Source organism: Mus musculus, chromosome 11, assembly GCF_000001635.26.
Source record: "Mus musculus strain C57BL/6J chromosome 11, GRCm38.p6 C57BL/6J".
NCBI lineage: Eukaryota > Metazoa > Chordata > Mammalia > Rodentia > Muridae > Mus > Mus musculus.
In genome coordinates this window covers 106,481,696-106,499,527 of record NC_000077.6, presented here as the reverse complement: position 1 = coordinate 106,499,527, position 17,832 = coordinate 106,481,696, and the positions used below count along the sequence as shown (strand labels likewise).

Genomic DNA, 17,832 nt, shown 5'->3' with positions numbered 1-17,832 from the left:
CTAAGGATTGCTTTAGCGGCATCCCACAGATTATATTTTGTCCTCATTTATTTAGGAGAATGATGTTAGCAGGGTGTGGTGGGACATATTTACAAAACCAACATCGGGAGATAGAGGTGGGAGAATCAGAAATTTAAGATCAGCCTCGGCTACTTAGGGAGGACATGGACAGACTGGGCTGTATGAGACCCTGCCTTGTGAACACTGAGGATCTGGAGAGATGGCTCAGTGGTGTGGTTACACATGAATTGAGCTCAGTCAGGCAGCTGGCAAAGTTAACTCCACTTCCAGTGGATCTGATGCCCTCTTCTGGCCTTCACAGTGGGGGGGTGGGGGGAGGCGGAGTGGAAGGGGTTGGGAAGTAGAGGTGTGTGAAGGAGGCACAACAGTGGTTCACAGCAGGTGTTTGCATATAACCTGGAAGCCTCTGCACATCAGAAACCCAGAGGGTCTGGGCTTGGCACTCCTGGCTCTGGGCCACTGGTAAAGTTTCCATTGATGTCGACCCTGACCTGCAGTCTCCATAGAACTGGATTATCTACTTACTCCTAGCCGCATTCTGCTGTAGGCAGAGAGTTTCAGTTCCTAACTGCACGGGTCTCTAGCTCTGCTTATAATGCACACAAAGCTGGCCTGCTTCCCTTTGAATAAGAGAGCTGAGAGATGCACAGAGGGAATGAGGACCAAAAGCTGCAAAATGTCCAGTCTTGGAAGGGGCATGTTGTCACTTTCCACAATTTACTGATCCCTTAGAGCAAGCCTGGCACAGTGGGGGAGGGGCCCACCAAGGAGGTGAGTACCAGGGCACGGGCCTTTGGGAATGCCATCTCAGAGGTTTGCTGTCATCTTACAGGCTTATTTTATTGTTCAGCACATGGTCTATTTTTGTGTATTTGTTGCTGTTGAGGGTGATGCTCCGTAAGTCGCATGAAGACCAAAGCATTGCTGGTGTTATTCACATCTCCAACAGGAGTGAGTCTCTACCCACTGAAGCACCTTCTCTTGCTATAAAGCATTTGGTTTTGAGCACTTGATGACAGCATCCCTAGGAGCTGAGTACAGGGAGAGAGCAGAGGGGTCAGGGGACACCCATCAATGCATAGGACAGCCTCTATAGCCCAGGGTTATCTGAACAATTAAAAAAAAAATTAAAACACCTGGCCCCAAAATGTTGATTGTGCAGAGACTGAAAAATCCTGTCTTCTAAATCTGGTTTCTCTTTTATCAGCAAATGAGAGAATGTTGAAATCTAATGTGCGTTTGATTTTGCTGTTGCCCATTTGTGTCGGGCTTGACTTCCTTTTCAAGATCAACTTTAAGGCATTTACATATTTAGGATTTATGTTTCATAAGTGGGCTCTTTTATCATTGTGAAATTCATTGTGAAATGTCCCTCTTTTTTTTTTCTTTTTTAAAGATTTATTTATATAAGTACACTGCAGCTGTCTTCAGATACACCAGAAGAGGGCATCAGATGGTTGTGAGTCACCATGTGATTGCTTGGAATTGAACTCAGAACCTCTGGAAGAGCAGTTGGTGCTCTTAACCACTGAGCCATCTCTCCAGCCCTGAAATGTCCCTCTTTATTTTTGGTAATTTTCCTTATTTCAGAGCTAACTTATCTAACATCAGCACAACCTTCCTGTTTGCTTTGACATATCTATTTGACTTTTTTTTATTTTATTTTTTAAAGATTTATTTATTTATTATTATACATAAGAACACTGTAGCTGACTTCGGATGCACCAGTAGAGAGCGTCAGATCTCATTACGGGTGGTTGTGAGCCACCATGTGGTTGCTGGGATTTGAACTCAGGACCTTCGGAAGAGCAGTCAATGCTCTTACCTGCTGAGCCGTCTTGCCAGCCCTTGACTTTTTTTTTTTTAAATGAATTTTACTTTATACATATGTTTGTTTGTGCTCCACCTGTGTGCAGGGCCCACAGAAGCTAGAAGGTGTTGGTTTCCTGGGACTGGAGTTATAGACCATTGTTAGCTGCCATGTGGGTGCTAAGAATAAAGTCCAGGTCCTCTGGAAGAGCAGCAATTTCTCTTAACCATTGAGCCACCTCTCCAGCCCCCAGGTTTGCCTGTAAAATAACTCACATATCGCATACAACCTACCCATTTAGAATAATTCAACGGCTTGGCTATATTAGCAAAGTTGAGCATCATTGCTTTTATCAACTTTAGAATATCCTCACTAGCCCAGAAAGAAACCCCACACCCCCTGGTCATTAATTTCTAATTTCCTCATCCTTTTTTCAAGCCCTAAGTAACCACTAGCCTACATTCTGGCTCTGCCCACTTGAGTCCCTTATATGACTGGAATGGTAAAAATGTGAACCTTTACAGCCTTTTTTTTTTTTTTTTTTTTTTTTTTTTAAGGCGCACACCTTTAATCCCAGCACTTGGGAGGCAGAGGCAGGCAGATTTATGAGTTCAAGGCCAGCCTGGTCTACAGAGTGAGTTCCAGGACAGCCAGGGCTACACAGAGAAACCCTTTCTTGAAAAAAACAAAAACAAACAAACAAACAAACAAAAAATTCCAAGATTAAAATCTTGTTCTATTTGCCATCTATTTTGATTGCCAAATAGTATTCCACTAAGTGGATATACCTCTTTTTTTAAAAAAAAAAAGATTTATTTTATTTTATTTTTAAAGGATTTATTTATGTATGTATATGAGTACACCATTGCTCTCTTCAGACACACCAGAACATCTCATTACAGATGGTTGTAAGCCATCATGTGGTTGCTGGGAATTGAACTCAGGATCTCTGGAAGAGCAGTCAGTCAGTGCTCTTAACCACTGAGCCATCTCTCCAGCCCTATACCTCTTTTTTATTTGTTTCTATTTATGTGGGAGGGAGTGTTATAGGAAGAAGGGAAGGAAGGAGAGCTTTGTGTACAAGGTCATGCTGTAGTACACAGATAAAGAGAACAATTTCAGATGACATTCCTTATCTTTCATCTTCTTTGAGACAAGGTCCCTCTTCTTTCCCTCTCTCTTTCTGTGTTTGTTTGTTTGTTTTTGAGACAGGGTTTCTGTGTGTAGCTCTGAATGTCCTCCAACTTGGTCTATAGACAATTCGCAAAGATCCTCTTGCCTCTGCTCCCCAAGTGCTGGGATTAAAGGTGTGCACTGCCACTGCCCAGCAAGACAAGGTCTCTTGTTTGCTGCTTTGTATGATGGGCTAGCCAGCTCACAAGCTTCTGTCCTCAGAAGCTCTCTTTCCTCAGTCTCCCACCTTGACATCGGAGGATTGGATTACAGATGTATAACATCATAGCCAGGTGGACTGGAGAGATGGCTCAGTGGTTAAGAGCACTGACTGTTCTTCTAAAGGTCCTGAGTTCAATTCCCAGCAACCACATGGTGGCTCACAACCATCCATAATAGAATCCGATGCCCTCTTCTGGTGTGTCTGAAGACAGCTACAATGTACTCATATAAATAAAATAAATGAATCGTTTAAAAAAAAATAACATCATAGCCAGCTTGAGATGGGTCTGGGGATTTGAACTCAGGCCCTTAGATGTGTGCAGCAAGCGCTTCATCCACTGAGTTATCTCCTTAGTCCTATGCCAGGTTTTGTCTACTATGGATGGTGAACATTTGGACCTAAATTATAAATGACATGAAGTCCTGGGTTCCATCCCTAACACTGCTTAAACCTGCTAAGATAATGCAAACTTGTAATCCCAGCATTCAGGAGGTAGAGACAGGAGGATCAGAAAGACTATCCTTTGCTACATATGGAATCTGAGGCCAGCCCAGGCTAGAGACTCTAAATAGTAACAGTCAGGTAAGGTTTAATTACTTTTAAAAAAGACTTATTATTTGTTCTATGCGGTGTGTGTGTGTGTTGAGGGGGAGGTGCCACATGTGTGTGTGTGCCTAGTCTCACAGAAAGGAGAAGAGCAAGGAGTCTTGGAGGAAAGCTAGGAAATGACCAGGTCCAAGGAGGATGTGCTGGAGAACTTCTGACCAGCCTCGGAATGGAACGATAGCCCAGGGGAAAACAAGATGAAACCAGACCTCCTCGGAGATTTTACTAGAGGAAAGATGCTTATGAGCTGTCCAAGAGAAGTTTCCAAAGAGTTCTATGGATTTAGGCCACACAGGGGATCAGGAGGACTGGGCAGTGAGGGCGGTCAGTGGGTGTGGAACATAACAGCTCGGGAGCAAGAGAGCAAATAACCAGTTAGGATTAGCCTGAGCTACCCCTAGAGGAGGAAACCCGGGTCAGCTAATGTCCTCAGCCAGCTGGCAACTACCTTTTTTATGTTCTTTTGTTCAACTCCAAGAGGAGGTGGACAGCCTTCACCCATGGTTTCAGATGAGGCTCGTGTTCTGTACATGTTTGTATAAACTTGTAGCTGTTTTTAGGGTAGTTTGCCTTTGGTATCAGTGGTCAGAAAGATTTGGGTTAAAAAAAAAAAAGGAGGATGCTGATGAGATGGCTCAGTAGGTAAGAGCATTGACTGCCCTTCCAAAGGTCCTGAGTTCAAATCTCCAGTAACCACATGGTAGCTCACAACCACCTGTAATGAGATCTGATGCCCTCTTCTGGGGTGTCTGAAGACAGCTACAGTGTACATACATATAATAAATAAATAAATAAATAAATAAATAAATCTTTAAATAAAATGCAACTGTGTTGAACACATATAGGTTATTTTTCCCCCTCATGGTTCTTTCCAAACAATGTCCCATACTGTGTACTAGGTTTCACAGTTATCCAGAGATAACTCAGATCTTAAAGTATACAGAAGAATATCAGGAGGCTACGCAGAGACACATGCAAATATGATGCCATTTTATTAATATATAAGGGATTTGAAAAGGATTTTGGTATCTGTAGATGTAGTGGATTCTGAAACCAATCCTCTCAAATATATGATTTGATATGGTTGATATTCCAGGAACTGCCAACTTGGGGCCACTGTCTCCTAACTACACTTATAGCACATGTAACAGGACATTGTCATAATGCTATGGGCACAGAACAAGAATGCAATCAGAGCCCAGTGAGATGGCTCAGCAGGCAAAGGTACTTGCTGTTAAGTCTAATGACCTGAGTTCAATCCCCAGAACCCACAGTGTGGAAGGAGGGAACTGACTCTTGCCAGTTTGCCCTCTGACCTGCACAAGCATGAACACACATCCCCATGCATAAATATAAATAATAGTGTTAGGTGTGGCAGTGCATGCCTTTGATTCCAGCACTTGAGAGGTAAAGACTGGTGGATCTCTTCAGTTCAAGGCCTGTCTGGTGTACAAAGTGAGATCCGGGCCAGCCAAGGCTATGTAGAAAAAACCTGTCTCAAGGAAAACCAAAACCAAAACAAAACAACCTAAACAAACTCAAAAACCCAAAACCAACAACCGGGTAAGGGTGGAGCTAGTCACAGCTTCCACCATAACTAAATGAAGCTCTGAAATTAAGTAGATCTCTGAGTTCTTGTTTAATTTTGTTTAAAAAAGATTTATTTATTTATTTTAAATATATGAGTACACCATTACTCTCTTCAGACACACCAGAAGAGAGCATCAGATCCCATTACAGATGATTGTGAGTTACCATGTGGTCGCTGGGAATTGAACTCAGGACCTCCAGAAGAGCAGTCCTTGCTCTCAACCACTGAGCCATCTTTCCAGCCTATTTGGTTGTTTTTGAAGTAGAGTTTCATAGCCCAAACTGGCCTCTAACTTGCAGTGTAGTTGAGGGTAGCCTGGCATCCTGCCCTTCCCATCCCATCTGGGAGCTCTAACTGGGTTTTGCATCTTCCTAGTTATGTTACTTACTGGGCTTTTTGCTTTTCTAGATTTTAGTGTCTCTTCTGGTTTTGCTCTGTGGCCTAGACTTATCGAATTTATCTGTGTAGTCAAGGTTGGCCTCAGACTCCCAGCAGTCCTGCTGCCTCGGACACTCCAATGATGGGAATAAAAGTATGCACCACTATGCTCACACTTAACGCATCCTCCACAAAATGTGTCTAATTAATACCTAACCGATAGAACTGTTGCACAAGATGACCCTAAAGGCAGGTGTTTGCACATTTCCAAACAAGAGCAAACAATAAGTAGTAGCAGTGTCCATGACACAGCAGAAACTTTGTGCTCCAGATAGCTCAGTGAGAGAGCATTTACCTGGCATACTTAGGCTTAGGGACTGATCCCCAAAAAGAAGAAAGAAGGGGTGGGGTTGGGAGGGAAAGGGGGAAGGAATGAGCAGGAGGGAGAGCAAGCGTTTGCAGTTTAAGAGGGCACATACAGTAGTGACAGTGTGGATGCTGGGTGTCATCTTGTGGTAACAGAAGTGCCTAGAACAAGACTCATCACCTTTTCCATTACTCTTCTCTCACAAGAAGAACCAGCAGATGGAACTACGCCCAGAAACCATGGCTTTTGAGTTTTTCTTAAACCTTACGTTAGAAAGGACATACCTCTTTTTTTTCTTATATCATTTTATTTAACCTTTACCTACCCTACAAGTTTTATAAATTCAAGTCTGTCCAAACAACTGCTTGGAGGTCACTTAGAAAGAAAGAAAGAAAGAAAGAAAGAAAGAAAGAAAGAAAGAAAGAAAGAGAGAAAGAGAGAGAGAGAGAGAGAGAGAAAGAAAGAAAAAGAAAGAAAGAGAGATTTGGTTTACTCTGATGAAAAGATGTGTACTTTCAGAAATTACCTCCCTTCTGCAAACTTTTTTTTTCAAAAATTAGTCTTTTTCGAAAGGGCTGACAAGATGGTTCAGCTCGTGAAGGCAGTTGCAGCATTGCCTCAGGATTTGAGTTGGATCCCTGAAACCCACATAGTAGCTGGACAGAAGCAGCTTCTGAAAGGTGTTCTCTGACCACACACACACACACACACACACACACACTAAAGAAATATGTGTAATAAAAAAACCGTAAGTAGCTGTGCAAGTCAACTTGACAATCACAAATTCAAATTTTTAAGTTGTAAAATGAGATTAAAAACCTCCAAGTCACTGGCTGATGGTGTCTCTAACCTTTGAGTTTGAAGCCAGCCTGGTGTACAGAGCAAGTTCCAGGACAGCCAGGGATACACAGAGAAACCCTGTCTTGAAAAAACAAACAAACAAACAAACAAAACCCCAAAAGGCTGGAGAGATGATTCAGAGGTTAAGAGCACTGACTGCTCTTCCAGAGGTTCTAAGTTCAATTCCCAGCAACCACATGGTGTCTCCCAACCATCTGTAATGGGATCTGATGCCCTCTTCTAGTGTGTCTGAAGACAGCTATAGTGTACTCATATAAGATAAATAAAATTTTTAGGGGGCTGGCAAGATGGCTCAGTGGGTAGGAACACTGACTCCTCTTCTGAAGGTCCTGAGTTCAAATCCCAGCAACCACATGGTGGCTAACAACTACCCGTAATGAGATCTGACACTCTCTTCTGGTGTGTCTGAAGTAGCTGTCTACAGTGTACTTATATATAATAATAAATAAATCTTTGAGCTGGAGCAAGCAGAGTTGACTGAAGCGAGCAAAGGTCCTAAAAATTCAATTCCTAACAACCACATGAAATCTCACAACCATCTGCACAGCTACAGTGTACTCACATACATAAAATAAATACATCTTTAAAAAAAAAAAAAAACCCAAAACCAAAAAAAAAAAATGGGGCTGGAGAGATGGCTCAGAGTTTAAGAGCACTGGCTGCTCTTTCAGAGTACCCAAGTTCAACTTCCAGCACCCAGATGGCAGCTCACAACTATCTAACACCCTCACACAGACATACATTCACAAAAAAAAAAAAAAAAAAAAAAAAAAAAAAAAAAGCCAATTCAGGCAAAATGCCAATGCACATGAAGTACAAATAAAAAAGAATAACAAAACAAAAAAACCTCCAGGTCTAAGTCCTATCTTCCACTAGATGGCGGCATTTTCTAAGGACTCAATGCCAGGCCGTTTGAACTCTGACTCTCTGCAGCTGGCCTGCTCTCAGCTGCCTTCAGGCACCTGTGGGAAGTGTAAAACACAGATTTCTAGACTCTGCTCGACATAGTCTGAATCAGTAAGGAAGGAAGCTTGAGAGGTATCAGAAATAAGTTTGTTTTTCTTTTTTAGAAGCTCTTTAAGAAAAATAAAAACAAGATTTGGTTAACTTACTTTCATCTCTGCTGACATACCTAGTTCTGTCAGTCTTTACTGAATCTAATGTGTGCATATCTGAGTGTGTGCGTCTGTGTGACTCTCTGCGTTTTTATGTGGCAGCTTACTTTTACACTAACACTAAGACTATAACCTTGATCTTTACTCTTTTTTTGTTGTTATGTTTATTTGTGTGTGTATGTACTTGTGTGGGCATGCATGCCATAGTGTGCATATGGAGCTCAGAGAACGACTTTGGGAGTCAGTTTTTTTCTTCCCACCGTGTGGATCTGGGGATTGAACTCGGGTGGTCAGGTTTGACAACAGGTAGACACCTTTACCTACTGAGTCCTCCCATCTTGACCTTTTATTTTTTTTATTTTTGTGTGGGGTTTTTGTTGTTGTTGTTTTGGTTTTTTGTTTTTTGTTTTTTTCGAGACAGGGTTTCTCTGTGTAGCCCTGGCTGTCCTGGAACTCACTTTGTAGACCAGGCTGGCCTTGAACTCAGAAATCCACCTGCCTCTGCCTCCCAAGTGCTGGGATTAAAGGTGTGCGCCACCACCACCCGGCCATCTTGACCTTTTAAAAGGGAATTATTGGGCTGGTGAAATGGCTCAGTGGTTAAGAGCACCGACTGTTCTTCCAAAGGTCCTGAGTTCAAATCCCAGCGACCACACGGTGGCTCACAACCATCCATTACAAAAATCTGATGCCCTCTTCTGGAGTGTCTGAAGACAATTACAGTGTACACACATATAATAAATAAATAAATACATCTAAAAAGAGAAATTATTTAATGAGACTCCAGGAAGATGAATTACTGTCTACTTCAGAGAAGCCCTAAAATATTAATATTTTGGTTTCTATATTTATCAATGATGCCAGTTTTTGCTTTAACATAAGTAAGAAGTTGTTTCTTTTTCTGCATGTGACCGTGGAGCAAGATTATGGTCACTCAGCCATAAGTAAAACGCCAGCACTCATCAGTCTGAATGGTCAATAAAGGGGAGAGTACGCAAGCGTGCAGGCTGGCTAATCCTAAGAACAACTCGGTGGTACAGAGGAAATTCTAAGAACATGCAGCAGATTAAAGCCAAGGGTTTCCGTCAGCTCCCCGCAAAATAAACATTCCTGCCGGGCCTGTGCTCCTCGGATGGCTTCTATTTGTTTCGGAATAATTTGTTTGAAACTGATTTATGAGTCAGTTTGAGGTCACCCTTCCTTTTTGTGCTCCATCTGCTACCTTTACAGGGTCACTGTGACATTTGAATTTGTCAAAGAGTTCCAGCCCAGCAATTTCCCCTCTTAGACCCTTTTCCCCCTTTGCGTTTTGAGGTAGTGTTTCTGGTGGCCCAGGCTGGCCTTCACTCACTATGTAGCTGAAGTTGCCTTGAACTACTAACCCTCCTGCCTCTCCCTCGTGAAAGCTGGTACAACAGTCCTCTTCCGTCACTCCCAGCCTCGCCCCTAGATTAATTATGTTGGAGAAAATATGCAAGAACAATTTTATTTTTTTTTAAGTTTATATGCATGTCTGTGTGTCTGTGAGTGCAGATGCCCCTAGAGTCCAGGGTTGTTAGATGTTCCAGGAGCCACCTGATGTGGGTGATGGGACTTGAACTTGGAGCCTCTGGGAAAACAGCATGCATGCTTAAGGGCTAAACCATCTCTCCAGCTCCAAAGCAGTTTTTTCAATCAAACTTTAAAAAAAAAAAATTTTTTTTTAAAGTTTATTACTATGTGACTTGTGAGTATGAGTGGGGGTTTGCGTATGTTACAATATGTATGAGAGGTCAGAGGTCAACTTCCAGGAGCTTGCTTTCTCCTTTCACTAATAGGAGGACTGAAGTCAGGCTTGCACATCACACGTTGTTATCTGCTGAATGTGAGTCATGTCACTGGCTCCAGGCTCCAGGGTTTTTCATTTGAAAATCCAAGCATGTGGTCTCACAGGTCCCGTTGTCAGCTTGCATCATTGGCCAGCTCCATGGCTTCCGGGCGGGGGGGGGGGGGGGGGAGCATGCTCAGGAGTGTCGGAGCTTCTAGTCTTCCCCATTCTCTCTGCAAATCCCAAACTTATTTGCCTTGAGACTTGTGGGTAACACTTCAAATTGTGTCTGCTGCTTTCAAACTTGCCCAAAATTCCCTTCCCAAGCTGGTGCTGGCTTCTGCAGCATGGTGGGAGCTGTTCCAGGTTGTGGGGGTAGAGGCAGGAATAGGATTGGTCTTCCTAGGGACAGTTCTGTCTGTTACCATTGGATAGAGTTGACCCAAAGCACATACTGACTGGGCCCTTAGCCCAACACACCCCTAATCCCTACCTATCATATACTACCTCTTTGCGGTTTTTTCCCCCCCTAGGATAACCTTTTCTCTTCAAAAACCTGAAAATTCCAACGGGCTGTCAAAGGAGCAAGCCAGGGGAAACAGAGAATTTGCTCCGGTTCTCCCGTGGCCCCACATAATCTGGGTTGGCTTCAAACTCACTAGGTAGCCAAGGATTACTTAGAACTTCGGATCCTGTCTCCACCCCCAGGGTGCTGGGATTTCAGGTGTGAGGCAACACATCCAATATTGGGAGGGCTGGAGATGTAGCCCAGTACCTCTCTCGCAGACTATGCAAGTGCTGTACCAACAGAACTACACTCCCAGCAACTCCCTTTTTCTACTAGAATAATAAGCTACTTTTTCCTTGAGCACTGAATGTTTTGTCTTTCCTATTATAAACAAGTTCTCCCTCTTCCAACTCAGAGGAGGGCAGCTTGGGACCCAGTGACCAAACAACTTATTGGGCTCATTAGTTCTGATTAATAATCCACACCCTTAAATAGACCTTGGAGTCCTCAGCCCACCTCCAAAGAGTTGTGACACATGTCCTCTCAAGCTTCACCAGGCCACATCTACAAAGGTCACATAAACACATGTGACACGAGAGGCCCGCATGATTTCCTTATAATTTTTGGTGAATGAGTTGGCTGTTGTTCATCCCGAGAGGAACGGATGGCTGCTGGACATGACTTTCGGGGAATTCCTGAGGGGCAAGGCTAGGGAAGAAAGGGGCCTTCGGGCTGGATGAGGCACAGCTGGAGGACCCTCGTCAGTGAACTCTAAGGCTGCGTCTCAGGGTCGAATTTCCGCCAGCTGCTGAAACCCTTGCTCTGCTCTAGAGGTCGCTTAGACAACCCTTGTAAGTGGTGGCCGGCAGCAGGGAGACGGAGGGTTGTGGGCAAGCCTGGCGCCTCGGGTTCTTCATCGGGCGAGTGGGACTTCCTGTGGGGCAACATGTCATTTTCCCTTGGCTTGCGAACAAGCTTCTTCATTCAGAAGCACAGCGTCCACAAATACCCAAAGCCAAGAGTTGGTCTTCGGCTTCTAGCGCCCAGGATAGGAGGCAGCTAGAAGCTAGCACCGCGTTGGCCTCTAACCCCACCCTCCCACTCTTACCACGCCCACAAAACAACATAGGCTCCTCCCCATCCAGGCAGTGACTCCGCCTCTCACAGCCCCCGCCCCCGGGACCGCCCTAAAGCCCGCCCCGACCGGAAGAAGCCGGGACACAAGGCACTTATAGGGCTGGGAATGGGGGTGTCGCCGCCGCCCAGTCAGCTCCGTGTCCACCGATCCTCCGCCGGTGCCGCGCTGTCGTTGCGGCGCCCCCGTCCAGCCCTCTGTTCGCGCGGGCTCCAGAACCGGCCGGCGGGGCCCGGAGTCAGGGCCACGTCCTGCCATGCCGGCCCGGTGGCTGTTGCTCCTGCTGGCGCTGCTGCTACCGCCGCCCGGCCCCGGGGTGAGTAACCAGGGGAGTGCGGTGCGGGGACGGGCCGGCTCGCGGCCAGAGGAGAGTCGCGCGGTGGCGGGGGCTGGCGTCCGAGCCGGGCCGCAGCGGCGGGAGGCCCGGCGCCTGGGCTGAGGCAGCTGCGGGAGGCTTGGCGGTGGGAGCTGCGTCGGCCGGCCACACACTGGCGTCCGCCTCCGGAGGCGCCTCCGGGGCCAGCGCGGCCGAGGCAGACCGCGAGCGGCTCCACGGCCCGGGACGCGCGCGACTCGGAGCTGTCTCCCAAAGGCCGGGCCCTGGGCGCGCTGCCCACCTGCCCCGCGGTCTCCACAGGTGGGCGCCCGCACTGCCGCCGTGGCCGCGGATGGACACCCGAAGCCGGGGGAAGCGGGTGGTGGACTGGAGTTTTGAGTCTTTACTCGAAAGTTTTTTGTTTTGTTTTGTTTTTAAATGAGACTTTGGAAAGCGTTTGAAGCCGGGAATGGGCACGGCGTTTTTAGCCAGCCGCCGCTGGTTTCTGCCTACCTGACCCGAAGGTTTCTTTGTATTCGGAGGCAGGGGGCTTCCTACTAGTAATTTTGCTAGACAGTGAAGGTGTCATTAAACAAGTTAAGCTGTGGGCATTGGATCCTTTTAAAGACCCGGTGTGTGGGCCAGAGTTGTACTGCAAAACTTAAAGCTGTCTCACGTGCGGGGCCGTCAGAAACGTCTTCGCTTTTTTTTTTTTTTTTTTTGAGAAGAATATCGGTTTATATTTATTTAACTCTTTATCCACTCAGGATTTGAACACTTTGGCTAAAGAGGACATTTTGTAGGCGGACATGGCTATTTTCATCTTCTGGTTGGAAGAACTGGGGGCTTTAAAATTTTTTTAAAATGCACTTTTCAGGATGTGGGCATGGTACACTTGTGCTGGTTCTATTTAATGACCTCTTTGAAGGTACCGTGTTCCCTTTAATATGGCATATCATGTACCAGGTGTCCTGGTGGAAGACTGACATGTGTGGAGACCCGCGGGCCAGCCGCGGCCAACTCTTTGAACTCTTATGCCTTGTAGGTAAATAATTGTCTGTGCTCTCAGAATAACAAATTAGAATTTAGAGACTACTGAAGTATTAAAGAAGGTCTACTTTTTCAAATTCAAGTTGGTTTGTTTTTTTCCAAACGGAAATTTATATGCGTTTTCTTCATGGTAGACCCTAGGTGTTTTTTGTTTTTTTGTTTTTGTTTTGTTTTCTTCTTCTTCTCCTAATTAAAAAGAAAAGATGTACTTTTCACAACTAGGACCAGGTTTTGAACTTGGGCGCTTCACCTTGGGTTGATTGATTGCTGCCTGGTATCTGCTCACAGATAACGAGTATAAACAGAATGACTGGATGTTTCCCATGGAGCTCGAACGTTTCATAGTTTCCCAGCCGAGGTGGACCCGGTTTCCTTCTGAACAGCTTTGCATTTCTTCTGCTTTTGCTGGATTCTAGTGTTTTTGTCACTCAGCAGCATAGGAGAAGGAGCCAGCAACGATTTAGCTTTAGTTTTAGTTCATGTATTTTCAAGTCCTGCTTAGAAACGCAGACTTGTCAGAGTTCACATAAAAGATTCCAGGCCCTTAGCAAAGGTTGTTTTACTGTAACTTTTTTAGTCGAAAGGTTGGCTTTTACTTTTCAGAATTTTCTTCTAATAAAAGATTTCTTTAACTCCAAACATAGTAAGATAGGATTTTTAAGACCTGAAGTGGAAGTCAGAGCAGAATTCATACTTAGAGTAGACAGCAATGACGCTGGGCAAAGCACAGCAGCTGTTACATCAGATAGCCCAGTCTAACTGAGAACTTGCTAGCTGTATCCTCAGGCAAGTTATTTTTTTTTTTTAGGGACTCAGTTTCCTGATCTGTGAAATGGGGGCAGCTAGTGCGTGGGAGGGAAGGTACTTGCACATACGAGCTGGTGTGTGTGTATTCTCTTCCTCTCCCTGCCAAAGTGCCTTTTACTCCTTCATTGTAAGTGTTGTGCTTTTATGGTTATTTTGTTTTGACCGATGGAGTAGCTTGTGCACTGGAGGCAATGCTCTGATTTTCAGGGAGTGTGTTTTTTAATTGAGCCTGACACTGACTCAGTATTAGTTGACATTCGAGGCTACAAGACCCAAAATGCAGTAACATCCTTATTAGTAAGCACTGGAGGCTGCTTTTGTCAATCCAGAATGTGCTTAATAAGTTAGTTACATTCTAGAGTTTTCCCTTTCTTCCCAGACCCTTATCTTATACCTAATGTGGGTTAATTTTACATGGGCACCACTTCAAGATTGGCAGCATGTGAGACCAAATGCGTTTGTTTAAAAAAAAAAAAAGCTCAGCGAAGATATATCAAGTTTATTTAGTCGGTATTTGGTTTGATGTGGGTTAAGGAAAAGTCCCTGAGAACCAAGGACTGTAGATGTAAGAAACACACTGTGCCTCAGAGAGAGAAATCTCAACCAGAAATGCCCTTGTTTATCCTTTTCCTTGATAGCTATCATCTGAATGAATTATCCTAGTAAGAGACATGGAGTTATTTGTTCTGTGGCTATGATTAAGATGTTTCATTGCTGATGTTATCAGGATGGTTGCTGGTAAAATTAAGCCGTAGTTGAGCACATATGTGAGGTTCAGCAGTTCAGCAGCCCACTCAGCTTTCTTCAGCAGCATAGTGTTTCAGAATTGTATGTGAGATTCGCTCTTAAGAAAGAGCATTTACACCTGGGCAGTGGTAGCGCACACCTGTAATCCCAGCACTCGGGAGGCAGAAGCAGGCGGATATCTGAGTTCAAGGCCAGCCTGGTCTACAGAGTGAGTTCTAGGACAGCCAGGGCTATACCAAAAAAAAAAAAAAAAAAGCATTTGCAGCCCTTACAGAGGACCTAGGTTGGATTCCCAGCACCCACATGGAGGCTAACTGCAGTCTGTAATTCCAATTTGATGAGATCCATCACCCTGTTCTAACCTCTGCAGACACCAGGCATTCATGTGGTACACAAATACATACATGTTGGCAAACATTTATATATGGAATAAAAAGTAAATAAATCTTTTTTTTTTTTTTTCAAAGTTCAAAGATAGAGCTTGATCATGACTAGCCATCCATCCAGTGAGCCAAGGTCCCCTCACACTGGGAGCGTAGTTCTTCCTTCCGAGGCTGAGGGCAGGGAGTTATGTGCTTGCTTTAGGCTTTTCCACACCATTTTCACATTACAGAGTCATTAGATGACTATTTAATTATTATTGGATTTTTCCCTTGCCTTTGGGGCTAAAGTCTTTTAAATATTTTGTGTGTTTATAGTGATCAAATATTTCCTCCATAGGAAAGATACAGAGGAGAAATACCTAATGTCATTTTAATGGATTCAGTTCATATTATTTTCAAATAATTTGGGGGCTATCACCTCGCAAGATGATTAGAGTGTGATGCTGACTTAAAAAGTAGGGCTGGTGAATCATACCCCGTGAATAATAAGGGTGTTGGTTGGCTGTGTCTCCCGGATGCCACAGACTGCGCTGTGGCTTCAGCTTTATCATATTCCATGTCTGGTTTCAGACTTGCCTGCCTCAGAGTGACATATTGTAGAGCTATGCACTACAAAGGGTGGATGAGCCACCCTACCCTGTTGGGAAAAGTAGAAGTTAAGACAAATTATCATAAGGTTGTAACTTGCATTTGTTTTTAAAAGTTTAACCTTCATTCAGGTAAAAAGCGGTTGAGCTTTTGTGTCTTTCCACAGGTTGGGTAATGGGATCCTGATTGGGCTGGAAGAACACTGAGCCGTGGTTTGCCTAGCAGTTGCCTGGCTGGAGTCATGGGGTTGTTTCCATTTCCCAGTTTTATAAGGAAGGGTGTATTGCCTTTTATTCAGGGATATTTATTCTCATTCATTCATTCTCTCTCTCTCTCTCTCTCTCTCTCTCTCTCGGCACATGCTCCTTTTTGTGTGATAACATGGCAAATTTTTAAAAATCCAGATTCGGGCAGAGGTGTCACACACTTTTAATCTCAGCACTTGAGAGGCAGAGGCAGAAAGATCCCTATGAATTTAAGGCCAGCCTGGTCTACAGAGCAAGTTCCAGGGCAGCCAGGGCTACATAAAGAAACCCTGTCTCAAACCCAAACCAAACCAAACCAAATCAAATAACACAAACAAACCAACCAAAATAATCATTTTTATTGAAGAAAACTTAGAAAGGCTAGCTAAAGCAGAGATGAAACTAAAGCCCCTGTATAATCACTGCAAACTGAGCAAACCTCCAGTAACATTTCCAATAGCTTAGTGTGACTCTGGTTCATCCACTAGAAGGGTTCATCCATAGTTTTTGATAGTGTATTGATAGAATTGGACAACCATCTCCACGAGGAAGTTTGCACCGTTTTCATTGTCACTAAAAGAAATCCTAAGCTCAGTAGCTGTTGCTCCCTTTCTTTCCCACCTCCACCTCTTGTCCTCTCGAAATGCTAGCCCACTTTCTATCTCAGATTTGCCCGCTTTGCACCTTTCCCATGGATGGAATTGTGCAATACTTGCATCTCACCACTGACGTCGTTGATAAGTCATTTCAAGGCTCACACAGAACACAACATTAGTTGCAGACAATCTTTCTGTTTGTGCGACACCACATGTTAGCAGCTGATGGTCTCGTGGACTCTTTCTGCTTTGGGACTGCTGTGGATGTTACTAAGACCACTTAGGTGCTGCTTTCTGAATGGATGCATGTTCTCCATTTTCTTGGTGTAGAGTTGCTGGCTCATGTGAGCCAGACTCCTCTAAAATCAGCCTCCTCGATAGTTTACATTCTCACCTGCAATGTGTTGAGAAGAACAGGAACCTCCAAAAGGACAATTACAATGTGCACCACTGCCTGTTCTGTTCTTAGAGTTCTCTAGTGCGCATGAGTGGTAATTCATGGTGGTTTTGAAATGCTTTTCCCTGACCTTAATCTTCTAATATCTTGATATTTTTTCAGACATTTTTTTTCTGTGCACAAATTTACATAGATAATGTTTTTCTTCCCTAGACTGAAACAGATAGTTTTTTTATCAGTAAATTAATTAATTAATTCAAGACAGGGTTTCTCTGTGTAGCTCTGGCAGTCCTGAAACTCACTCTGTAGACCAGACTGGCCTCGAACTCAGAAATCTGCCTGCCTCTGCCTGCTGGGATCAAAGGCGTGTGCCACCATGCCCAGCTACTGTTAATTTTATTATTTTCATTTTATGTGTACAGGCATTTTATCTGCATGTATGTGTATGTACCACCTACATGCCTGGTGCCTACAGAAGCCATATCAGTCCCTCCTGGAACTAGAGTTACAGACAGTTGTGAGCTACCACATGGGTGCTGGGAATCAAACCCAGGTCTTCTGAAAGAGCAGCCAGTGCTCTTAATCACTGAGCCATCTCTGCAACTGTTGGATTTTTTTTTTTATAAAAGCATAAAATCAACTTTAATTGGTTTTATGACAACCACTTTGTAGTAAGCTGTTTTCTTTTAGAAGCATGGATTTATAAGATGGATGAAGATGTTTGGTTTATGTTTTCAGGATGAAAATAATCTTGGTTGAGTCTCTGACCCCTGTGTAACTAAGCGTTGGTGAGAAGATGCTTTATTCTGGCTTTTTAAATAGCTCCTTCACAGCTTCCTTTGCTCTGTAGTGGTTTCAGATCAGCTTTCTAGCAGATGCAGCCCTGTGAGCGCTCTGAAATACCTCAGGGTAATCCTGTGACTTAGGTTCTGATTGCAGCCTGTCTCCTGCAGATAAGATCCTTTGCTGGGTTTTGAAACCATTTAAAGTTTCGCCTGAAGAGTGTTCATAAATCAAGAGCTAACGTATTAATTGTCCTTTTAGAGGCTTCTGTTCTTTTTCCTGGTTTGTCCTTGCAGCTGTTTTTCTTAGGAAGATGAAAGTACCA

General features: G+C 44.2%; 1 protein-coding gene across 1 annotated transcript in view; it reads left to right on the top strand.

Annotated features, from left to right (window-relative positions):
- The first annotated feature begins 11,731 nt into the window (after positions 1 to 11,731).
- Ern1 (endoplasmic reticulum (ER) to nucleus signalling 1) overlaps positions 11,732 to 17,832 on the top strand; it is a 90,177-nt gene continuing 84,076 nt past the window's right edge. The window contains exon 1 of the mRNA NM_023913.2: positions 11,732 to 11,911. Coding sequence (NP_076402.1) covers positions 11,852 to 11,911 — 60 coding nt within the window. The 5' untranslated portion in view covers positions 11,732 to 11,851. The remainder of the gene's footprint in view (positions 11,912 to 17,832) is intronic.